Here is a 26,597-nt window from a genome sequence, read left to right on the forward strand (position 1 = left end):
TCTACGATGATGCCTAAGGTCCAAGTGTCTGATGGAACTCAGCAGTGCTCATAGATATAATTCTAGCCTTGGAATGACTTGTGGGCAAGAAGACAGGCCCATATTCAAGAGAAAGTGCAGGACTCCTGCTGAGAGAATTGAAGCCTCCAGCTTCCTGGAAAGCCACGTTGTGTAGAGACAGGCATTAGGTCCCAGCCGGGAACACCTCGCTAGAAATCATTTGCCCTTTCCTAATGGCTTTTCTCCCTGAGCCATGTTCCTCTTCTTATTTCCATGCCCGAGTATGCTCTCCTAATCCATTGCTGTCCGTGCCCTGTTAAATAATCATCACTTTTCTTCCCCAGGGCCAGTCTCATTTCAGAAGAAATGCCAGTTTGTGCTTTAGAAATGTCAGGATTTCTACAAATCTCTTTTAGATCACTGCTTTGGCGAGTCATCCATCTCGCAGTCACTAAGCCCCTTAGTACTGACATTTATTCAGAAGTGCTATCCTTGGGCCTCAGGCTCTAATTGGCTTCACTCCTCTGAAGTGTGTCTGGGAACAGCTGCCTGTCCACTGAGCGGTGCAGCCTGCCTTCACCCAGATGGAAAAGGCAAGGCTGGGGGCTCGAGATGGGTGCTCACTCCACCACCAGCTGTGGCAAGTCTCCTGGTGCCAGCCCCAAAGGAGGACACTTGCTTGAACAGCTTTTCTGAGGATACGTGGCCGGTATTAACCTTTGGTTCCTGTGTTGTTCTTTTCACAGGAATTGACTATCTCCACCCAGACCTGGCCTCCAACTATGTAAGTACAAGCTGACTTTGGCGGGGGGTAATGTGTGCTTTTAAGTGCTCTGGTGCCTCTGGTTATTAGGAACACATGGACACACATGCACAGGAGCTTGTATGAATGAACACATGCATGCACACACAGGAACATGCACACATGCACTCACAGACATGCATGCATGCACACAGAAACATGCACATACCCCAACATCATGCGTACACACACACACACACACACACACACACACACACACACACACTCAGTAGAACAGTTTATCTTGTTAGAGATACGGCTCAAGCCAAAGGCAAATGACAAGACATGGGGACTGGCAGCAAGCAAAGGCAGTGTCTATGTGAGGAAAAAAGAAAGAAACCTGCAATTTGAAAGAAGAGAATGCCAACAAAATAGGTATGGGGAGGGATGCAGAAGAGAGGAACTTGGCAAGGTTTGAATCAACTCTGGCTGACAACACTGGATTAAAGGTGGAAACGAGCCATCTGGGCACTTGCTGGACAAAAATGAAGGCAAAATGCCAAAAACTGCAGCAACTCACATTACAACCATCACTTTATGAAAGTAAGAACGCTATTCTTTTTATTCTTTGTGTTGCTTATGATCACTTCACACCAATGTTCCCCATGACACTGAGCATCACAAGAACTGTTAACAGAAAATCACATGAACGCAGCTGGGTTGGAACCACACACTCTAGTTCTGACCCAGCAAGTCAGACACTGCCCTCCTGGTGAAACCTGCAAGCTCTTTAAACATGATCGATCTCTTTTTCCAACCGCAGAGAGCACAATGTGCAAGCATTGGTGTGTTTGCTTAAAATTTTATCCGAACTATTACTAAGCCATCCTTCCCCTATAAACTCCAGATCTGAGGATAAAAAATATCTTAGTATATAAAGAGACTTATGTTTAGGAGAACAAGAGCTTAAAAAGGAGAAAGAATGGTTAAAAAGCAAAAATGTTTGGGGGTCAACATTCTGGGTCCTTTGCTCTAGAGGGTGTGTGCATCTACATTGCAAAATGAAAATGGGGTTCTTCATGTGTTTGGTGCTGTGGGCATCAGGAAACAGGGCAACTGTTTTTATATTGACTGCATGGGTCTTTATAAATCTGGAAGCATCCAAATTGAGCACAACATCTTTTTTGTTGTTGTTATTTTCAGATGTACATGACAGTACAGTGTATTTTGATATATTGTACATACATGGAGTATAACTTATTTTAATTAGGACCTCATTCTTGCAGTTGTATCACTGGTTGTGTATTCATTTATGATTATAGGAAAGTAATGTCCAATTATTCCATTCTACTGTCTTTCCTATTCCCATCCCACCCCTTCCCTTTATTCTCCTTGGTCTAATCCAGTGAACTTTTATTCTCTCCCTGCCGCCTTATTGTGTTAGCATCCTCATATCAGAGAGATCATTCAACCTTTGGTTTTTTGGGTTTGTCTTGTTTTGCTTAGCATGATAGTATCCACTTCCATCCATTTACCAGCAAATGCCAAATTTCATTCTTCTATATGGCTGGGTAATATTCCATTGTGTATGTGTACCACATTTTCTTTATCCATTCATCTGTTGAAGGAAACCTAGGTTGTTTCCATAGCTTAACTATAGTGAATTGAACTGCTATAAATATCGATGTGGCTGCATCAATACAGTATGCCAATTTGGGGGGTATATACCGAGAAGTGGGATAACTGGGTCAAATGGTGGTTCCATTCCAAGTTTTCTGAGGCATCTCCATATTGCTTTCCAGAGTGGTTGCACCAATTTGCAGTCCCACCAGCAATGTATGAGTGTACTTTTTCCCCCACATCCTCGCCAGCATTTGCTGTTACTGTATTCTTGAGAACAGCATCTTTTTCAATATTAAGGAAAGGTGAAATTGATCATTGGCACAGTCTAGCCATTATGGTCCTGGAGAGGAATGGCAGAAGGTAAACCAAAACGGTTCCCAGTCATGATAATCTGCTCCTACAGAGAAGATAATAAACTGACTATGAGAGGCAGAGTCTGCCCCAGTGGTCCTGTGGGTGGCACCTTCTCCTCCCCTGTCCCCATGGTTCCCTGCCCCACTGCTAAAACACATGGACCATGGAGTAGAGCTGAGTCTGTTCGCTCACTTTCTTAAAGAAATTGCCTCCGTGCAGTCCTGCTTTGCCTCCTCCTAATCTTGACCCTCCTTCCTCTGCATCCTCCACGACTGCAGAACCCTGCAGATGTCTGAAGTGGGGACTGAGAATGCTTGTGTTGCACTTTTCCAAGGCTCTGATATCCCACCTCACAGAGAGGTGGGAGGGATACTGACCTGCAGGGTCAGAGAGTCCAGCTTGGGAGTGCTGCCCTTCACTCCCAGAAGCATTGGTATTTTCCAAGTTTCCCTCCATCTCCAGGCCCCAGCATCTCCCAGAGCAGATATATAAGGTTCCACTCACTTTCCCAAACCAGCATTGCTCTGTTTTGCCACCAGAAGACCCAAGGTTGGGGAGCTGTCCATCAGGCTGGAAAGCTGATAGTGCATAACCTCCCTACTGCACATGAAGTCCAGTCCCATGAAGGCCAAGACCACCATGACGGACCTCCACACCATCCCATCCCCTCCCCTGCACCCCAGCCCAGGTATTTCCTGGCAGCCTGCTCCCAACTCCAGTTACCAAATTAAAAAGGGATACTAATTTACACAGGGAAAAAATCTTCCAGGGTTTTGATAAGCTGTATGTGCAATGCTAGTAGACAGTATGATTCATCTGCCAAAACCCTCATCTGAAATTGGGAAAGGAAGCTTCCAAATTAAGAATGCTAGCTCCCTCCAATCAGCAAAATCTCAGAAACATACCTCGAGAACTCTGTGGGCTCTGAGTGCTAAACCCTTTTTTTTTTTTTTTATTCCTTTTCTAAAAGCAATTGTTCTAATTAAAAAATAATCATTCCTATATGTATACTTTTAATGAAATTGGACTCTTATTGCATATATAATATTGACCCATCCACTTGATATATCATGAACATTTTTATACTATTAATATTAATATTTATAAAAATATGACTTTAAGGGCTATATAGTACTATCTCGTGCCTTAGTTACTTAAGCATTCTGATCCCCAATTGTTGGACAATGAGGGTGTTTCCAATAGGTATCTCATTCTCTGAGAGAGCATGACAGATGCTTGGAATAGGGACTCCATAACCTGTTAAGGAGAGCTGAAAGAACTGGAAAAGTTTATTCTGGAACAAAAATAAAACTTAAGAGGTATGTTAAAGTATGTTTTCAAATATTTTAAATTCTCCTGTGGAATGAGGCGTTCATCTTGTTCAGTAATTTTTCCCAAGAAAATTTCCAACAATGGGTGGCAACTGCAGAAGAGAGATATTGGCTTAGTTAAAGGGAGAACTGTCTGGTGATTAGGATCAATAAACAAATGGACATAATTATCTGGAAATGTTCAAGAGGAGGGTTGATGGCTGTTGACTAGGGATGTTGTTGAAGAGACAATGTCTATCCTAACCTTAATCTAAATGATATTCAATAATTGAATAGACAATGCGATTTCTGCATAAAAATATGCATCTTGAAAATTTCCATCCATAGCAGGTCTGAACTTCAACATTCACCAAACAGAAAGCATGTATAGACAGTACACATGCCGCAAACATTTCCTGTCTCTTTGGTACCCATGATAAAACTGAATATCCAAACACCTCATTCTTAATTCCTCAGTAGAGAGACCAAAATGACAGGTTTTCACCAGTCACAGTGTCTCTCATGCTCTGTATAGAGTTGAGACTGAAGATACTAACCACATATATCTTCTTTATTTTTAATTAAAAATTTTACACTAACATTAATAGAACGAGAATGGCAGTGGAGCAAACCTGCCCAGGAGAGCAATGAAACCAGTAGACGATGATGGGTTTGAAAATTGTGTGAGCAAAGGATTAACAGGCAGCGTCACACCTTGTTAAGTGGCTTAATGGCTTGGATGTGATGAGCTAGCCCAGTTCCCTTCTAGAGAAAGGTACTTTGGGGAAGTCTTTGTTTGGGTTTCCCTGGTAGCCGACCCTGAGACAAGGGTTTGAACAAAAGTAGTTAATTTGGAAGGGATTCTAGGGAGCAGAGGTAGAGAAGCAAGGAATGAGACAGAGAAAGGAAGACAGTCAATAAACAATGCATTATCAGACAAGTTATCACTGTGGGCAGCGGAAACTGAAACCCACCAGGGAAATCTGGGAGATGGTGTAGAATATGTGTGCCAGAGTGATCTCACCTGGCATGGGTTTGCTGGAAGAGCCAGGGGATCTGTACACCAACTCCATCAATCAGTGGTTGAGGGTTGGCCCCAGGGGATTTTCATAACACAGCACGTACTTCTTCCCCTGCAAAAGGGTACACAGCAATATCCGCACGAAAGGATGCCTTGGTCACCTCGTAAAGGTGATAAGAAACAGTAATGTTCTCCGCTGGGAAAAAGAAAAACTCCTTCTTGTTACTGATTAATTTTCAATGAGAAGTGGAAATTCTACCCCAGGCTCTTCAGAAAAATTTCTTCATAATCAAACCAGGCAAAATGTTTCCACAGCAGAATTATTTTCAAAGGCTGGTTGCTCCATATATTAAAAGAGAGGGATCAGAGTCTGCCAGTAGTTCAGTGTTCTTTCCATTAAACTGAGAATTAAAATACTTTGAAAACTGCAAATCAATATATGAACGTAAGTTGTTACTGTTAATTTGATTCAACAAATCCACATTGAGCCTGTTGTGTGTTGGGAGAGAAGGATAATAACAGTCACTTGTATTATGACCCTATTGTTCTATGATTGAATTTAATCTGAGGGATCCAGTCTCACGGGTAACCATTCACCATTCCAAATAATTAAAATTCTCCTTTTTCCATTATAATAGTAATATGGAATGAGTATTGCCCAAGAGACTATTTTAGACCAAGTAAAATATATAGTTTCTGTAGCTCAGTACATCATTTTGTGTTGAGTCCGCCACATGCAAGGCTCAGGGGAAGAGAGATCACTAAGATGCGGCTACACTCCAGAGGAGACTGCAGGTCAGTAAGGACACAAGTGTGTGAGACATGTCTTACAGGTTAGGGGAAGGCAGACAAGGAGGTTGTTCATCTCTTGAGTGGGTAGCTCCCTGTCCAGTGAGGATTGCAGGCTTGTATTCATGGAAAATGGTCTAAGCCCAGGGGTTCTGCTAAGTCTATGGAATTTAGAAGGTACTTCTTCAAGAACACGTGGAGAGTGACTGAGGATGGCAGCTTTCACAACATGGGAGTGGTGAGGCAGGGCATCTCCAGCTTTGTTTTGAAGCCCTGCTTTGCTATAGCCACAATGATAAAGAAATGACTGGTGGGTCTATAAAACCCAAGGAGAGTCTTCTTTGTATTGGGGTTATCTTCATGGAGAAACAGAAGAAGCATCCCTCAAGAAACCAATGCAATTGCTCAATGTAAATCCCAGTAAGTTCAGCATTATCAAAAGAAAAAAAGACAGATCAATCAAGCTAAGTATAAGACTGTGAGGATAGGAAAGTTAAGACCAGAGAGGAGGATACCAAAATAAACCTCAAAGGCCTTGGAAAATAGCATCTAAGCAATGAGAAGATAAAGGGAGAAAGATTTATTGCTCATAGTCAGGGATATGATGAGGAAGGATGCCCCAGAAGAAGCAAAAATTTCTAATCCACATCTTCTTTCCTATCATGGATCTTGGAATAAAAGGATAATTGTGGTAAATCAGAGGGGAGAGTATTGGCAGGTCTCAGTTGGGCATCTCTGCCTCTGACTGTGGCTCTGAAGGCAACTTGGTGGCAGGGCTCAGGTTCTGGTAGCTAGGGCAGCTTTTCACCCGTCTCTCATCCTACTCTTGGGTCCAGTGGGCTAGCCTGGGCATGCTCTTCTAATGGTGATGCCAGAGATATAAAGGACACAAAGCAACAACACACAAGGCCATTTAAGGCCTCAGCTCTGAACTGGCACACTGACACTTCCTCATGACTGCACACTATGTTTTTTTCCCCTATATACGCACACCTACGATAAAGTTTAATCTCTAAATTAGGCACAGTAAGAGTTCAACAACAATAATTAGTAGTGAAATAGAACAGTTATAAAAAATTCTATAATAAAAGTTACACAAATGTGATCACTCTCTTAAAATATGGTACCACACCCACTCTACTTGTGAGGATGCCAGGTGTTGAGAGGGACTGAGATGGATACAGGCAGTGTGATGCAGCATTCCGTTACTACGTAAGAGTTGTTTAAATACAAGCACTGCACATTGTGACAGTTAATGAGATAACATCGATGGCTAAGAAGTGACTAATAGGCAGGTAGTATATACAGAGTGGATACATTGGACAAGTAAGTGATTCATGTCCTAGATGGGGTGAAGTAGGATGGTGCCAAAGTCCATCATACTACTCACAATAGTACACATTTATGAATTGTGTATTTCTAGAATTTTCCTTTTAATGTTTTTGGAGTGCCACTGACCCTGGGTAATTGAAAACATGGAAAGGAAAACCATAGATGGAGGATTATGTATTCTATTGCCCTAAACAAATCATAAGACTCAATCCACTGTCAATGGTTAGGAAACATACTTCACCCCTTTCTAGGGAGGTTTTACAAAACCTCATGGCAGAAGATGTAGGTCTAGAGAAGGAGGTGTAGCTGGAGTCAACGTAATCTTCCATATTTGCCGCACTCAAGAAAGAACACATTAATCTGGGCAGCTTCTCAGCACAGGACCTTGGAGCTTCCTAGAGGGTGATCCAAGTTTCTGAGCTAAAAGATGGAGGCCCTCTTGCAAAAAGCAGTCCCTCCTCCTTGTCATCAGGATTGGAGCCTTTGTCCCCCTTTGTGACACTTAAATACCAGAAGGTCTGATTTCCTAGGCATAACACTGATGAAAAAAATAGACGACCATGGACCCTAACTGATGTCCCATGAATATAGGCCTGGAGATAATATGATCCTTAAGGCAGGTAATCTACATGTAGATATCCACAAGCTGTTTCTTTTCTATAATATCTGGAACTGCTCAAGGTGGAAGAAATATAATTAGATCCCAGATGGTAGTGGAAAAATTCAACTCTTTGGTTCAGTTAAAAATGTGTGACATTATTAATGCTCCAGGCCTATTATTTTGCCAATAGACATGGTTGTAAAAGACAAAAAGGCCTATCCTTAAGGACTTGCACTTTTGCATTCATTTGATGGGTCCTGACAGGTGACTGTCTCTGAAGAGGGGCCTGTGGAGAGCTCTAAAGGGCTGCCAGCACTGAGCCCAAAGGAAGTGCTCTGTGCCCGGCAGCAATGTGCACACCAGAAATCCAGGTAGCATATGGCCTCCATGATAAAAGAGTGACTGCTGGAGATGGGCACAGTTCTCAGCCCTGGATGACTCAGATGCCATGAAGTATTGATCACATACATTGCTCCAGGCTTTTAGACCTATTAATATTTAAATAAGCACATTAATATTGCACATGAAATTGGGGTTTAAATAACCTTCGTATCTTATTGAAAAGAAAGGGTGGCCTTTTTCATTGCACTTGTGAATGCTGACTAGAAAATAGTACACTTTATTTATCACCAGGAAGCCAGATTGAATATTGAGAGTAAGAACTTTTTAAAATTATTTTGATAGACTATCAATCAAACAACCATCACCGGATTCAATCCATGTCCGTTTTTACAGGGACATACTTGGCATAAAAACAAGAAAAAAAATACAACCTTGTTTGATGAATGATATTCTTTATTTGGACCTAGAGTTACAACTACAGTCAAAAAACAGAAAAAAAAAATCTGATCAATCGATTTTTCCAAATTGCTCAATTGCTATATTTTGTCCCATTGAACCTATCAACTTTTAAGGAACCCTTCTTGATTCCCTACTATGTGCAAGATGCAGTATGAGGAACCAGTATTATAAAACATGAAAAATTCAGTCCCTGCACTCAGAGCGTTCACAGGTACATATAGAATTATGTTATAATGTGCTCAGTACTATCTTGGAAATAAAGCACAGCTCACTTCAGAAAGCAGCAAAATGAACAAGAAATTCAACCCAAAAAATTAGAAAAGATATTTAAATGAACTTAAAGAACTAGTAGCAACTTGCCACATTAGAGATGAATTTGTTTCTTTGGTGGGTAAACCAAAGAAATTTATCAAGAAGATTGATCAAAATGATACTGCACAAGTAGGTGTTTGGATTTTCATCAGGAGATTTGCTTCTATCAAGAGACCAAGACTAAAAGCAACCCACAAAAATCATTTCCTTGCCCCAAATTCACTACAGGCCTTTGACAGAGGCTCATCTCTTGTAACTTTAAAACCAGGTTAATTCTTTGGATCATGAGAATATTAGCTGGAGGCCTCATGCCTCAAAAAGATCATTAGGAGAGACTTTTTTATAAATAAATGACTAGGTATGGTTGGAAAGTTGGATGGAAGAAAAGAAGGAAGGAAGGAAGGAAGGAAGGAAGGAAGGAAGGAAGGAAGGAAGGGAAGGAAGGCTGCTATAAAACTGTTGGGATTCTATTCAGTTTAAAACCAAGCACACCTGTTCAGAAAAAGTCTAGCAATACTTACATGACAAGCCACAAGGAAGTCATTTATGAAGATATAAAAATATTTAGTGATCACTTTTCTCCACTACCACTGTTTCTTCCTGTTTCCTCAGATTCCGTGCAGTCACTGAATTTCCAAGATGCAAAACATTTCACTGACTTTTCACTTTGGGTTTCTACCTCAGAGAACCAAAAACCATGAGATGACCCAACAGGGCTTAAGACAGACCTTACAAAGGATTAATTCACCACCGACTCCTCACTGCAGCTGTCATGAAAAATGCTGCCCGAGTGAGATCACCCGTTTTTACTTTTTCCTTTCTCCTTATTTCCCAAATATACTTACTTAAAGGCACAGGTGCCTTGGCGTCTAAGGTGGGCCTGCCCAGACTCCTGGACCCATGTGCCTCATCCAGAAGGACAGTGGAACCAATCCACAGCAAAGCAGCGGCCCTCTCTAAGGATTGCCCATGACTTATTACCAAGCCATGGAGTCCAAGAGGGTGTGTCCAGTAGTGCCCAGTCCAGGTGTGGCCATTGCCAGGACAAACATGAATCTGATGGTGTCCAAAGGCCTGGCCTATCATCTTAGTTCTGCTCTTTGAAGTCATGACAAAGACCAAGAAGCCATGACCAGGCCTCAATTAAAGAGGATCAACCCTGAGGCATGGAGTTTTCTTTTTTTTTTAATTTATTTATTTTTATTTTTACAGACAGCATTTTGATTCATTGTACACAAATGGGGTACAACTTTTCATTTCTCTGTGCACGATGTTACCATTTGTGTAATCACACATGTACACAGGGTGATGATGTCTGTCTCAACTCACCATCTTTTCATACCCCTGCCCCCTCCCTCGTCCCATTTCCCTCTACATAATCCAAAGTTCCTCTATTCTTCTCTTACCCACCCCCATTATGTATTGTCATCCACTTACCAGGAAAAACCCCACCCCCATTATGTATTGTCATCCACTTACCAGGAAAAACATTTGACCTTTGGTTTTTTGGGTTTGGTTTATTTCACTTAATGCAAGATATACATTTGCAACTATGTATGAATCATAAGGACTACAGATTTCACTTCAACTAGGTCCCATTCTTCACTTTTAAAAGCCTCAATTGTTTTCCCTCAAGATAAGGTCTTTGTGATAGGCAGAATTCTGAAATGGCTCCCAAGATTCCCACCTCCTGATGTAAACTCTATATTCACCTGTGTGTGAGCAGGACCTATAAATGTTTGATGTGATATCACTACCACAATTAGGTGGCATTATATGGAAAAATTAAAAGGGTTGTTTCAAATAAAATGAAGGTTCCTAATCAGTTGAATTTAAGTTAATCAAAGAGATTCTTCTTCGTGGTGAGTTCTTTGAAAAAGGGTCTGCGAGTCGAAGGAGAAAGTCATAAAGACTTCAAGCAGTAGAGACTCACCTGTAGGCTTTGAAGAGACTCCATGATGTGAACAGGCCCAACTATAACATTAATTATGTCCAGAATTATTTTACCAATAGAAGTGCTGTAAAAGAAATGATATCCCCTCTAGGAGCATCAATCTGAAAACTCAAGTCACTGAATTCTGCCAACAACCAGTAAACTTGAAGAGAATTGTGAACCTTAGATGAGATCTCAGCCCTAGCTAACAGCTTGATTTCAGTCAGGTGGGATCCCAAGCAAAGAATCAAGGTAACCCATATCAAGAAACTCTGAGGAAACAAATGTGTGTTGTTTTAAGTCACTAAGTTTGGGCTTATTTGCTATATAGCAGTAGGAAATTAGTATCACTTTCTTAATTATAGTAGATATTTTGAACCTGAACTGAGCAATTTGGTTTTTCTCTGAATTAATAAAAATAGAACAATCTTCTATTTTTATATTTTTATGTTTGCTTTTATCTCAAAAATATGTGTGCTTCTTACTTATTACCATATAGGGCTCCTTCAAAAATAAAAATCCTGCTATAACAAGAGGCTCAGAAAATTTAGTGTGAGAGATAAAGGCCAGACCCCCTGAATTCAAACCTCCTCCCAACTGTTACCAACTATGTGAACCAAAGTAAGTTAATTTCTCTGTGCCTCAATTTCCTCATCTGTAAAATGGGTTAACAATACTACTGACTAAGTCAGCTTCACATTACTACAATGAAATATCCGAAGCAACTAACTTTATAAAGAGAAAAGGTTTATGTAGTTCACAGTTTTGAAGTTTCAAATTTCAAGATTAAGTGGACCCCATTGTTTTAGCCATTAATGGTAGGAGAATGTGTTGGAGTGAGTGGTCACATTTCAAGTCAGAAAGGAGAGAGAAAAAAAGAGGGAGGATGACTGGGGTCTCACAATCTTTGCGGGGGGTGGGGCACATCCCTAATGACCTAAAGACCTATCATTAGGCCCCACCCACCTTCTAAAAGTTCCACTTTCTCCTAATAGGACCACCCTCGGGACCAAGTCTTTACACATGGGCTTTTGGGGAACATTCAACATCCAAACCATTGCATTCTCCTTCTTGGTGATTGTGATCAGTTTGTTTAAGTAATGTCCACAAAGCTCTTGTAACTGCTCCATAAAACACCATCCGTAAGTGTTGCCCAACTTGCCCAAAATTGCATAGCTGAAATTCAGCAGAGAAAGACTGCAAACCCAAGGTGTCCATGCTTTACCCTCCTCCCGCCTCAAGGACTCACAATGAATTCACAGACCAAATTATGAAAATGAAACTAAAGAATCAATTAGTGTGTTATTCTAAGTTTTTATATTTTCTACCTTTCTTTTACTAAAATGCATGCCCGAGTTCACAAGCAATAGCCTCCTGTGGTTTGCTTTTTAATTCAACTTTAAGCCGGGTCCCAGATAGAGCCGAACACAAGCACTTAACCTATTACCTGCTGGAAGAATCCTACTTTAGTCCTGAATTTCACCTTATAAATATACTCTGGTTAGACATAGGCTCACAAGCGTATGGAAGGCGTGACACTTGTGCTTCCTCATTGTCATAAAATACAAATATGTGTATACACACTCACATCAGAGATAGACTGACAATTTTTGTGAAAGAAATTAAATTGCTTATTATTATTAATTACCTAAGGATGGATCTCCTGGAAGCAGACTAAGATGAGAATTCCTAAAACAGTGGTTTTACTGGTTGAAAACTCTCAGGAGAAGGAAGGAAGAGGGCCAGGACATGGGTATGGGCTCTGCAGGAGTCACACCCAGGCCTCATCCCTCAGGGGACTTCAGGGTATGAGTCATGTCACAAAGCAGATTTCTTCCTAAGGAAGAGAACCAGGCTTTTGAACCCTGTATTGGTCAGTAAGTTGCCCTTGAAGAAGTGCTCATGGGTAACTTCCCAGAATGGGTGACTCTCATTTGCCCAAAGATGATTTTCAGGAGGGGAGCTATGAGGTTCCAGCAGACAACATTCCCAGAGCTACAGCCTAGCCAGGAAAGGGGTCTGGCAGACACCCGCATATGCCCCACCTGGGCATTGCCACTCTGTCCTCCTGAGTGAGGACATGCCCAGCCTTATTACGCTCCATATCCTCAATGTTTAGCACATGAGCTGAAATATAACTGATGCTGCATTGGCTATTTGTCAAATGAATGAATGAAATCAAGAGGCTTATTCTCAATGATTGAGGAGAAAGAGGCCCATTGAGACCAAGGGAAGACAGGATGGCAGAATGACCAGGCTGACAGGGATTAGGACATGGCTCCCAAAGAAATCCTCATCCTCAGCCCTGAAACCTGAGACGACATTAGTTTACATGGCACATGTAAAGGCACTTTGTCTATGACCTTAAGGTTGACTCAGGTAGGGAGATTCTCCCAGTGGTTCAAATGCAATCCCACTTTCTTCAAAAGTGACAGAGGAAAGCAGCCTGGTTCAGAAAGGGGTGTGAAGATAGAAGAGGGGGCAAAAGAAATTCAAAGCATGAGAAGGACTCAACTCATATTACTGGCTGGGAAGATGGAGGAAGAGGGGGGCAGTTATAACCTATGACTCACTGTGGAGTATGAAAATCATCTCAGGTTGAGAAAACACAGAGGTGTAAATAACCCTTCAGCATCCCCTGCAGGACTTTGCCTGAAATGATACTTTGGCTTGACTTCCTACCCTATTCTGTCCTGACTAGAGACTCCTTTACTGGTTTCTGCCAAGCGCCCATCCTTAATAAATCACTTCCCTGCAAGCCTTCACTGAGACATGGCTCCTGAGAATCCTGACCTTGTTATATTTGAGCAGTCTCAAAATTTTCCATCCTACCTGGCCAAAGCAGAGAGAATCTCTGACGTAGAAATGAGATTAGCTTCTCCACCATGGTAACCCTGCTGGCTCCCGACCTACGGGAAATTATTTTTCACAAAGAAAGAACCCTTAATTACTAACCAATAATTAAAACCCAAAGCCAAGTACAGGAAGCCAAGGCTGGGCTCTTGGCAACGATCCTTGACATCATACCGGGTCCGACGGCTAGTCCTCCGCTCTCAGTGAGGCACAAACAGAACCTCTCCACAACGAGTGCTCTGCTAGGAGAAGAATAAGATGCATTACACTGTGTGGGAGATGTTTTCATTAAGCTATGGAAGGAGAAGGCTATGTTTTATAGCTCCAGCGCTGCCAATTTTTAAAATAAAGGGTTTAGTGTAAATCTCAGCTCTTCAGAGTGCACTAGTTCAAGGACTCCCGTTGAATCACTGCAAGAAAAAAACACCTTGTTTGAGCTTTAGGGTTCTCAGGTTCCCCATCTATAAAACGAGGGTGATTGTCTTTCCCAAAAAGATTCTGACTGTCTTCAGAATCAAAAGGGTCGAATGATGATTCATGCTGCTAAAATGAACCCCGGGTCTTTCTTGATCTATCGATAAATCCAAATTGGACTCCCCAGAATGTGAAAGGTATTGAAACGACTCTGGTTCAGATAGTGGGCCCCCCTCTCTTCTCTTCTTCACCACACCCCACAAACATGCACACATATATCCTCTCTCTAACTTGCAGAGAATTGTTATGGTTTGGATCTGAAAGTTCCCCCAAAGCTCACGTATTTAAAGCTGGGTCCCCCATGCAGCAATGTCCAGAGGTAGAACTTAGGGGGAGGGCTCGGATCGTGAGGACTCTAAGCTCGTCAGTGGATTAATCTCTCTGATGGACTAATAATTGGAACAGAATCCTGGGAGGAGGTGGAGGTTGTTGGCAGGTGGAGCCTAATTGGTGGAAGTAGTCCCCTTGGGGACTGTTTCTTGTCCCTAGCTTCTCTCTCTCCCTCTCTCTGCCTCCTAGCTGTCATGAGGTGAGCATCTTGCCCTTCCCCTGTGATATCCTGCCTCACCTCAGATCCAGCTGAATTGAACTGAAACCTCTGAAACCATGAACCAAAACATAAGCTTTTCCTCTTTTAAGTTGTTTGTGTCAGGTATTTTGGTCACAGTGACGAAAATCTGACTAACACAACAGTGTTCCAAAAGACTCAGTGAGAAAGGACAGTCCCTGTGTAGGTGCCTGTGTGATGACCTGGTGGACACTGAGTCACTTGATACAGTCAGTACCTTGTTGGGATTCTTACCAAGCACCTTCAAACAAATAATATATACTCTGTGCATAAGATCACAGCCAAGGCTCATAAACATCTTAATTAATCACTCTCAAGTCGTCACAATTTTCCCATGCTACATGACAGTTTTGTTGGGGTGTATTGATTGGTGGCTTACTTGTTTTACCTCACAAATACATCTCCCTTTTCATAGAGAGTTGATTGTTGCTTAACGGAGTGTGAGATCCCTGTTTTTGTCTCTGCCTCTTCTTCTTGCTTTGGTGTTGGTGTTGATATTTTGGCCCCTACTGTTTGATCCCTCTTATCTCTATAGACTTCTTCTGAACAGCAGGATTATGGAATCCAGTGCTCGTTGTTTATTGTGCTCCTAGATTTGTGCTTTATATGCATTCTCAGATTTAAGTGCATATTAAACAAACAAAGTGGGTACTTTCTTGTCTGCCTCTCACAGATAAGAGACTGAAGATCAGAGAGGTGAGTGATTTGCCCTGGTTCACACAGTCATCTCTCACACTGACTTCATTCAGCCTGGTCCCTTCCAGTTCCCCTTCTCAACAAGTGGCGCAGTCATGGACACAATTTCCTAAACACTTACACCATCCTTGTCTCCTCCTGCTTCCTCTTTCCCCTCAACAAGGCAATTTGCTAGCTCCAGTCTAGCCCATATCCACTTCTCTGTTCCCACCTTTAGCATCCTGTTCCGTTATAGTTTGGACATGAGGTGTCCCCCAAAAGTTCACATGTGAGACAACGCAGGAAGTTTCGGCAGTTTTAACTTGTTACATAATTTACAATAACCGTTCCATTTCTCAAAGCATGTCCATTTTAGTCAGATTTGTGTCACCATGACCAATATGCCTGACAAGAACAAGATAGAGGAGGAAAAGTTTACTTTGGCTTATGATTCCAGAGGTCTTGATCTATAGATGGCCAACTCCATGTCTCTGGGCCCAAGGCAAAGGCAGAATATCATGGCGGAAGGGCCCAGTGGAGGAAAGCAGATCAGGATGTCAACATGGAAGCAGAGAAAGGTCTGCTCACCAGGGACAAAATATATATACCCCAAAGTCAGGTCTCCAATGAGCTTCTTCTTCTAGCCACATCCCACCTGCCTATAATTACTGCCCAGTTAATCCACATCAGTGGATTAATGCACTGATTAGGTTAAGTTTCTCAGAATCTAAGCATTTCACCTCTAAACCTTCTTGCATTGTCTCACACATGAGTCTTTGGAGACACCTCATAACTAAACCATAATAATGCATTTTCAAACTGAAAAATTAACCTAGATTTTTATATATTAGCATAAGTATCCAAAAGATTTTGGAAGTTAAAAGGAAAATATATAAATGGCTGCATTCTTAGATAATAAACTTTGCCTATCCATTATTCCACTAAAGGAAGGGAATTCCCAAAATATGGGAGCTCTAGTCACAGGATTTCTTGGGGAAGCACGGTATCCGTGTCATCATTATTAATATTAAACTCGATGCACCATATTTACAAATCATTCCAAGGGAAAACAAACCTGCCTTGGAAACAATGCTTGTAATTATAATCATGGATGCTACCAGTTCCTCTCGGGGAAATGTTTAAAATATCAATTTAAATGCAAATGAATTTTATCATTCCAAATTAGACTCATCCCATTGTGTTGATATTAATATAGAAAATAATATTGAACACCCAATTGCAAGTAATTAATACACAGTGAAAACAATACACTCTCATTTCAATATTTGGGGGAGAAATCTTTTCTTCGTGCATGCCATTGTGAATTATGAGTAGGAACTAGAACACAATATCCTCATTGCCTGGCAGGACCAATGTGCGGGATTGACGTGACAGTGATATGAGGGGGAAGACAAAGGGCAGTGATACTTCTTAGCACCCCATAAGCAATTCTGGGGATCAAAAGAAAAGCACAGGTAAACCTATATTAGGCACTTGGGGTGTAGCTCAGGGATAGAGTGCTTGCCTAGCATGCATGTACCTTGGGTTCCTCCCCAGCACCACAAACAAGGAAAAACCAAAACCTATGTTTGAGTGACTAGATATTATTTTAAAAATAATAAGTTATTTGACAAATACTAAAAAGCTATACAGAAAGCCTTAAAAATTAAAGTATTCCTTTTAAACATAAAAACTAAAAGGACTTTTATCTCTTCTAACCTAGGGATTGGCAAACTACAGCCCACAGGCTGGCCACCTGTTTTTGTAAATAAAGTTTTATTGGAACACAGTCACGCTCATTTGTTTGCTCCTTATCTGTGGCGCCTTCCTTGCTATCATGGCAAATTATGAAAGAGACTAAGGGGCCTGCAAAGCCTAAAAGTTTCACTGTTTGATCCTTTAATATAAAGTCTGCTGAAATCTGTTAATCTAATCAGTTGTGCATCAAGACATAGGAAACTGGTGAAAGATACAAGTCCAGCACACTTTTACGTTGCTGGTGGAGTTGCAAATTGGTGCAGCCACTCTGGAAAGCAGTGTGGAGAATCATCAGAAAACTTGGAATGAACCCACCTTTTGACTCAGTTAGCCCACTCCTCGGTTTATACCCAAAGGATTTAAAATTAGCATACTACAGTAAAGCAGCCACATCAATGTTTATAGCAGTGCAATTCACAATAGCTAGATTGTGGAACCAACTAGATGCCCTTCAATAGATGAATGGATAAAGGAACTGTGGTATATATACACAACGGAATATTATTCAGCCATAAAGAAGAAGAATATTATGGCATTTGCAGATAGATATATGGAATTGAAGAATATCATGCTAAGTAAAATAAATCAATCCCAAAAGACCAAAGGCCGAATGTTTTCCCTGATAACTGGATGATGATACATAATAGGGGTGGGGATTGGGAGGTGAGAGAAGAATGGAGAAACTTTACATTGAGGGAAATGAGAGGGAGGGGGTATGAAAAATGGTGGAATGAGACAGACATCATTACCCTGCGTACATGTATGATTACGCGAATGGTATGAATCTACATCATGCACAACCATAGAAACGAAAAGATGTACCCCATTTGTGCACAACGAATCAAAACGCAGTTTGTAAAAATAAAAAAAATAATTAAAAAAAAAAGATACAAGTCCAGAGAGCTTCAGTGCAGGTCCAGTTGCAGCTGGACACTTTCTAGCTGTGTGGCCTCTAGTAAGATGCTAAACGTCTCAGGGCCACAGCTTCTTCATTTGTAAGCTAAAAAAAAATTGGCCTTTTCTCTGTGGTAACTGTAAGACCTTATGAAACTCTCCTCCCTTCCAATAAAAGCACTGATTAAGAGGCAAAAACTGAATTGGTTTTGTAAGGAAATGAAATTGTCAAGTACTTCAAATCTACTTAATTTGCTTTTGAGAATGACAGACAGTAAGTCACTGCTATGCTCCTTTTCTACGCATGATCCTCCATACATTAATCATTGCAGCTGAGTAGTTTCGAGGGTTTTGCATGCATTTATATCCCGGTTTACAGTCCCTGAGAAGCCGACACTGAGAGATGGATTCTTAGACCAGCAGTTTATTTGGGATTTGGTGTCAGGAAGCAAAGGTAGGGGAGTAGGAAGTGAAACCAGGAAGAGAGTCAGCACAGGGTGCACAGCCAGCGAGTCACCAACAGGCACCTGGGAGCCAGTTCTGTGGGCTACCCTAGGATACAGGTTAGAATGCCTGAGGAAAAAGGTTTGGGGGTGTTAAGACGCCAACTCCCACCAATCATTCATTGAGGACTGATACCAAAATGGGAGGGGGAAGCAAGGACCCCTCAGGGCTGCCAGGATTATGAGCTGATGGGTCCCCAGAGATAGACAAAATGCTGACCCCGGAAGTTGAATCAATATGTGTTGAAAGGAGTGATGGGTGGGGCATCCACCGACATCTGCTCTGCCTGCCTACAAAATCAGAGGTCTCTAAAGATTTCAATCACACATCATACGATAAAAATTCAGCATTCTCTCCCAATGTATGGAGAGCTATTCACTCACACAGTATATTAACTGCTATCATAATGATGGGCTACCAAGTACATCGTAAAACATGTCCAAGGAAGACGATTCTAAAGGATGAAATAAAAATAAGTATTTTAAAAGTTAAAATGCACATTGTGTTCATAGAAGACCTATTCGTCATAGCCAAGTGTAGAATCACCCAAAGATTTGTCAACAGGTAAATGGATAAGCAGAACGTGGTATCTCATGTGACGGAGCATTACTCAGCCTTCAAAAAGGAAGAGTATCCTGTCACATGCTAGAGCATAGATGAACCTTGAGGACATTATGCTAAGAGAAATAAGTGAATCACAAAAAGGCAAAAACTGTATGATCTCACTTATATGAGGTATCTAGAGCACTGGAATTCATAGAGATAGAATGAATGGTGATTGCCAGGGACTGGGGTGTGGCAGAAAATAAGGAGGAGTTGTTTAATGGATGTCGAGTTGCTTTTTTACAAGATGAAAAATTCTGAAGATTGCTTGTCAAGTACAGTAATGTACTTAACACAATGCAATTGTACACTTCAAATAGCTAAGAGGGTAAATTTTACAATAACTAAAATAAATATTTTTTATTTCAAGCTAAAAATACATTATAATATTTTCCCCATGCCACAGTGGATCATACTGTGCACTAAGGAGCCACTGTGTGGCCCTGTTTGGGTTTGATGAGTAAGAGATTCTGTACTAAGAGAATTCCAAGCTAGATGGTAAGGTTTCACTCTTTGGGAACAAATAAACCGTCTAGTATCAATTTTACTATATTCAAGGTCATGAATACCAGGACCAGCTTAGAGACAGAGATAGACTGATGAACAAAGCAGACCTAGTTTCTACCCTCGATGACCTCTGCATTTGGAAGGTAAAATAGACTCAATAGAAATAATTCCAGACATAACCACTTACTTATAACTTCAGTGATTTGCTAATGGAACAATACTGAGTGCTATAAATGTGTTTCACATGGGGAACTTGATCTGGGCTGCGAGTGGAGGAATGCTTACCTGGGGAAGAGATCCCTAACTGATTCCTTATCCTAATGGGATAAGGAGGAGTTAGCCAGGTGTCTGGCAGCAAAAAGCAGCCAGTAAAAATGTCCCGAGGCAGAAATGTGCTCAGTTCTTTCAATGGTCTGAGACAGTCTAGTGTGTGTGTGTGTGTGTGTGTGTGTGTGTGTGTGTGTAGGAGAGAGAAACATATCTAAGAAGAAAATGTCATGAAATAACACTGGAGAAGCAGAAAAAGAACCGATCATGAGCCATAAGAATTTGCAACTTCATCCTAAAATCAAAAGGAAGTTTTATGTGGGTTCGAAGGAAATGGGAGATAACAGGGATTGGATTTGGCGTTTTTCAAAGATCTTTCTGTTATGGAGATGGATTGGGAGTGGACAAAAATGGAAGGAGGGAGAAAATACAGGGGGACTTTTCTGGGAGGAAGTTCATTTGCAAAAGAACTGTTATAGCTTAAAAGAAAGAAAAAAAAATGTAGTTAAAGTACCCTGAATTTAGGAGATACTCACTGAATATAATTCCCCTCTTCCTTTCTGGAGGAAACAAAACAGAACTCAGAAGCACTTAAGATGATGTCTACAACCCAGATATCTCTAAGAGCAGATGAAAACACTGTCGAATAGCACAGACCTCATTAGGCACCTGGTAAGACCAAGCAGTAGAGTCCTGAAAGGGGTCTTGTCACTGGGAAGCACAGAGGTGGAATCATCAGAGAGACATACACCTCCCTCCGCCATCAGCAGGAACTCAGACCTGAATGCTCTGAATAGCATTTATGATGCTTAATCAGAAAGCACACAGTACAGATCCGGAAATTAATTGGATGCCCAGATTTTTCACACATCATGGAGAGTTAGATGTTACAAAGATTGTGACAGGAATATATTTAGTAACAGGATCAGTGATGTTCCATCCCAAGCAGAGACCCATACCTACTTTGGGGCTCATTATATCCTGAGTGACAATGGGTGCTTAATAAATCACCACTTTTGATTACTATGATCAACCAAGTTGCTCAGAGTGTCTTTAATAGCTAACGAGGAATAGTACTAGAGATGAGGTTTTTCTAAATACGAAATCTTGTGACCCACTGTGCATTTATTTATTTAATCATTTTCACTTAATCAAATGGTTCTTTTAACTTAATATATCATTTTTAAAGTTAACTGTATGTTACCACTGTAACTGAAAAACTCGCTTTTCATAAAAATAGGACCATCATAAAAATAGATATAATCCATACCTATGATCCTGCACGTACTCACCATGCCCTGAGAAATATGGACCTGGATATGCAACTAGCAAAAGATCTCAGAAGGAATAGAGAGAGAGACATCAGTTCACACAGATGTGACATGGGGAATATGTGGTATGTGGTAGTACAGGGTATATAAGATATAGGGGACATGCCCACATATGTTGATATAGGGGAGGAATGGAGAAAGAAAAGGAGATCTATCAAATGAAAACCAAGTATTCACTGAACCTGAAGAAAAATGCTCTTTGGTATTTGGAAAGGACACAAATGTATTTATGCTCAGATCTGGAGGTTTCTTAGATTCTACAGCTCCAGGGACCACCAGCTAGAAGTCTTCTGGACCCAGCTGGTAGGACAAGAACCAAGACTCATTTGTCTTTGGGCTTGGAATGGGTAAAGCCTCAGACAGGGTGTACTATGAGCTTTCCTCCAGAGGCAAATATGTACGGACATGCCTGAAGGTGGGGTTTTGTGAGGGTAAAACCTACCAGCCACCTAATACATTCCTAGTGAAAATGTCCAGTACAGCAATCCCCTTGGGGAAAGGTTTGGCAGTGTCTTACCAAATCAAACACACAGGTAGCATACAACCAGAAATCCCATGCCCAAGGATGTGCCTGGGAGAAATGAAAATCTATGTTCATAAAAACATATACATGGCAGCTTTATGCATATTAGCAAAAACTGGAAGTCATTTATATCATCAATAAGTAAATGGATAAATAAAATTTATGTTTATACCATGGAATATTATTCCATAACAAAAGGAAAACACCACTAACAAATACAAGAAAACAGGCAAATTCCAGAAATTTACGTTAGTTAAAAGCCATCACAGAAGAGGACCTACATGCTTTCTTCCATTCACAGGGAGTTCTAAAACAGAATTAAGATACAGTGATAGAGATCAGAGCAGCAGTTGCCTGAGACAGGTGGAGGTGAACCAAGAAAGGCCGTATATAGCAAGCGAACTTTTCAAGGTGATGAAAATGTTCTGTATCTTGATAAGTGTGATGTTTGCACAGGGGTATAGCCTTCCACAGTGCATCAAGTTGCACATTTAAAATCACATTGTTTACTATATGTAAATTATACCTAAAGAAAAAAATGCGATTAAAAAAAAAAAAAACCTGTTTAGAAAGCGGTCACTACTGAAGATGCCCTGGGAATGTAGGAGGAATGAGTGACATCTGCTCATGTCTCAGGAGACAAGCTTTTCAGCTTGCCCACCTACCTCCCCAGGTTATCAGAAGCATAAAAGAGATAATAGAAGTCAAGGTGCTGGGAAACTCTCCTGTCACTGTACTGGCTGCAAGGGTGTTATTGTTTAAGCATAGTTACCAAATTCTTAGAAAAGCATCATTCCTCTTTTTTTATATTTGCATTTTTAATATAGAAGCAACACTTGTTCGACTTGAAAAGATTCAAACATTACAGAAGTATAGATAAAATAAAAACTGTAATTTCCCTTCTCTCTCCTCTCCTTTTTTCCTCCTCTATAAATCCCACTCACTTTCCAATTTTGGTGATGTGGCAATTCTATGTGGATTCTTCCAGAATTTTTTCCTCCAAAACTGGAATGATACAGTACATCTTATCATGCAACCTGTTCCTTTATTTAACAACATATTCTCTCCCACAGTATGGACACGCTATAATTTATTTAGCCAAGCCCCTGATGATTGACATCTTGGTTTTCCCCCAAATTTTTGCTACTATAGCTACAGGATGAATATATTTTCTTGAATATAGATCTCTGAATCCATATGTGAATATATCCCTCTAGAATAAATTCCTAGAAGTGAAATATCTGGGCCAAGGAGCACATGCAATTTTAATTTCGATAAACCTTAAAATATTATTCCCTGAATAATTTGTTGTCTTCCCAGGAGTCTATTTTCTCAATTTGATCTCAAAAAAGAGGGAAAATTAAATAGAAAGAATGTCACAATATTCAGTGTCCAGCACCCTTGAAAAGCAGATTTGGAACTGAGACCAAATTGTCCCTGATTTCACTGCTGAATTGAGATTTCCATAGTGAGGAAATAAAACACATTATTTAAAAAAAAAAAATCTCTTGAGCAATGAGATTAATGAGAGTTGAGAGGCTATGGCTTGAACATTTGCTGGTTAATAGATTCAGGGATAGAAACAGTGTCGTGTCAATTGCTGTAATTAATCAGAAATGAAGATGAATTGAAGAGGGCCTTCCTCGCCAGCCAAGCTTCGACTTAAATGCTGAGTAATGAATCACTAGCGAGGGCCAGAGGCAAGAGCTGAACTGGGAAAAGGACACAGTGCCCACTCTCCAAATGTGGGCTGGGTTCTCAGAGAGACAGCCGCTCCATCTCCCTGCAGCACACAGAGGAGCCCCCGCCACCTTATAGCTCATCCTTCAGGAATAACACTTCCCACCAGCACCAACTGAAATGTCCCCTCCGACTCTGCTTTCAAGGGCATTGGACGGTCTTTGAATACTGTGACATCCTTTCCATTTTATTTGCCCTCTCTCTGAGATCAAAATGCTCCTGAGTAGACTACAAATTATCCAGGGAATAATCAGCTAAGGTTTGGAGTTAAACTCCTTCTGAACCTGAGAGAATATGACCCCAAAATGAAACTAAGCATTTCTGTCCCTGTGGTGAAATGCCCAGAGAGCTCCGAGGCAGCACTTTAGCATCTTGCTGACCAAGTCAGAGAGAATTTGTGACCCACCCCATCATCAATTTAGTCAGTTTGGGGCTGGAGATGTAACTTAGTGGTCCAGGGCTCACCTGGCATGCACAAGGCCCTAGGTTCTGTTAAAAAAGATTTAACGAAAGGTACGCTCATGCATTGCTGGTGGGGATGCAAATTAGTGCAGCCACTCTGGAAAGCAGTGTGGAGATTCCTTAGAAAACTTGGAATGGACTCACCATTTGACCCAGCTATCCCACTCCTTGGCCTATACCCAAAGGACTTAAAATCAGCACACTACAGAGATACAGCCACATCAATGTTCATAGCTGCTCAATTCGCAATAGCCAGATTGTGGAACCAACCTAGATGCCCTTCAATTGATGAATGGATAAAGAAAATGTGGTATACATATACAATGAAATATTACTCAGCCATAAAGAATGATAAAATTATGGCATTTGCAGGCAAATGGATGAAATTGGAGAATATCATGCTAAGTGAGATAAGCCAATCTCAAAAAACCAAAGGACAAATGATCTCACTGATAAGTGGATGATGACACATAATGAGGGGTGGGAGGAGTTAGTCTTAGGGTTAGGTTAGGGTTAGGGTTAGGGTTAGAGTTAGGGTTAGGGAGGGGGGCAAGAATGGAGGAAGGAGGGACTTTATAGAGGGAAAAGAGGGGTGGGAGGGGTGGAGGGAAGGGAAAAAATAACAGAATGAATCAAACAACATTACCCTATGTAAATGTATGATTACACAAATGGTATGCCTTTATGCCATGTAAAAAAAGAGAAACAACATGTATCCCATTTGTTTACAATAAAAAAAATTTATAAAAAGATTTAATAGAAAAAGCAATGCCTTCTAAAATTATGACTGAAAATCACCCATAATTCTCTACCAAGATAAAAGCACTTTATTCATTATCACATAAAATTAGTCTCTCAGTCAATTGCTACATTTAATTCACTTTTTATTTACATAAAGCAAAATTTTCTCTTTCAGCACACCATTCTGTGAGTTTCAAATCATGTCAACACCTCCATGATCAAAAACCAGAATATCCCCTGCCCCCCAAAAAATTCCCTCATGCAGTCATTTGTGGTCAAGCCCCACCCTCGTCCCTGGCAACCACAGATCTGCTTTCTAGTCCTATATTTTGTCTTTTCCAGACTGTTGTATAAACGGAATCATATGCTTGATAGCCTTTGTTTTTTTGTTTTTATTTGTGGAGGCAGAGAGTGTGGCTGGGAATTTAACCCAGGGACTCATACAGCTCCCCACTGAACTATACCATAAGCCCCTTGAAGGCCTTTTTTAAAATTTTTTTATTTTATTTTTTAATTTTTTCTAATTAATTATACATGACAATAGAATTTTGACACATTATACCCAAATGGAGCATAAGTTCTCATTCCTCAGGCTGTACATGGTACAGAGTCACGCCAGTAATATAATCATACATGTATATAGGGTAAGAATGTCCATCTCATTCCACCATCCTACCCAGCCCCACGTGCCCTCCCCTTCCCTCTTTCCCCTTTACCCAATCCAAAGTTCCTTCATTCTTCCCTACAGCCCCCCCATTATGGATCAGAATCTGCTGATCAGAAAATATTTGGCTTTTGGTTTTTTGGGTTTGGCTTATTTCACTTAGCATAATAATCTCTAGTTTCATCCATTTACCTGAAAATGCATAATTTCATTCTTCTTTAAGACTGAGTAATATTCCATTGTGTGTATGTACCACATCTTCTTTATCCATTCATCTGTTGAAGGGCATCTAGGTTGGTTCCATAGTTTAGCTATTGTGAATTGAGCTGTTATAAACATGGATGTGGCTGCATCACTGTAATATGCTGATTTTAAGTCTTTGGGTATAAACTGAGGAGTGGGATAGCTGGGTCAAATGGTGGGTCCAAAATTTTCTGAAGAATCTCTATACTGCTCTCCGTAATGGTTGCACCAATCTGCAGTCCCACCAGTAATACATGAGTGTGCCTTTTTCCCTACATCCTCTCCAAACTTATTATTGCTTGAAGTCTTAATAATTGCCATTCTGACTAAGGAGAGAGGGAATCTTAGAGTAGCTTTGATTTGCATTTCTCTAATTGCTAGAGATGATGAACAATTTTTCATATTTGCTGATTGATTGTATTTCTTCTCCTGTGAAGTGTCTGTTCAGTTCCTTAGCCCATTTATTGATTGGGTTATTTGTTTTTTTTTTTTTTTTGGTGTTTTGTGAGTTCTTTATATATCCTAGAGATTAGTGCTCTAAGGGTGTGTGGTAAAGATTTTGTCCCATTCTGTTATTGTTTGTTTCCTTTGCTGTGAAGAAGCTTTTTAGTTTGATTCCATTCCATTTATTGATTCCATTTATTTTACTTCTTGTCCTTTAGGAATCTTGTTAAGGAAGTCAGGTCCTAAACCAACATGGTGAAGATTTGGGCCTAATTTTTCTTCTATTAGGCACAGGGTCTCTGTTCTAGTGCCTGTCTTTGATCCACTTTGAGTTGATTTTTGTGCAGGGTGAGAGATAGAGGTTTAATATCATTTTGCTGCATATGGATTTCCAGTTTTCCCAGCACCATTTATTGACGAGACTATCTTTTCTCCAATGTATGTTTTTGACCCCTTTGTCTAGTATGAGATAATCATATTTATGTAAGTTTGTCTCTGTGTCTCCTATTCTATACCATTGGTCTACAT

General features: G+C 40.7%; 1 protein-coding gene across 1 annotated transcript in view; it reads left to right on the top strand.

Annotated features, from left to right (window-relative positions):
* Pcsk2 (proprotein convertase subtilisin/kexin type 2) overlaps nucleotides 1-26,597 on the top strand; it is a 281,613-nt gene that overhangs the window by 177,771 nt on the left and 77,245 nt on the right. The window contains exon 5 of the mRNA XM_047534334.1: nucleotides 747-784. Within this exon, the coding sequence (XP_047390290.1) occupies nucleotides 747-784 (38 nt within the window). The remainder of the gene's footprint in view (nucleotides 1-746; nucleotides 785-26,597) is intronic.

This window comes from Sciurus carolinensis, chromosome 2 (genome assembly GCF_902686445.1).
Source record: "Sciurus carolinensis chromosome 2, mSciCar1.2, whole genome shotgun sequence".
Taxonomy (NCBI): Eukaryota; Metazoa; Chordata; class Mammalia; order Rodentia; family Sciuridae; genus Sciurus; species Sciurus carolinensis.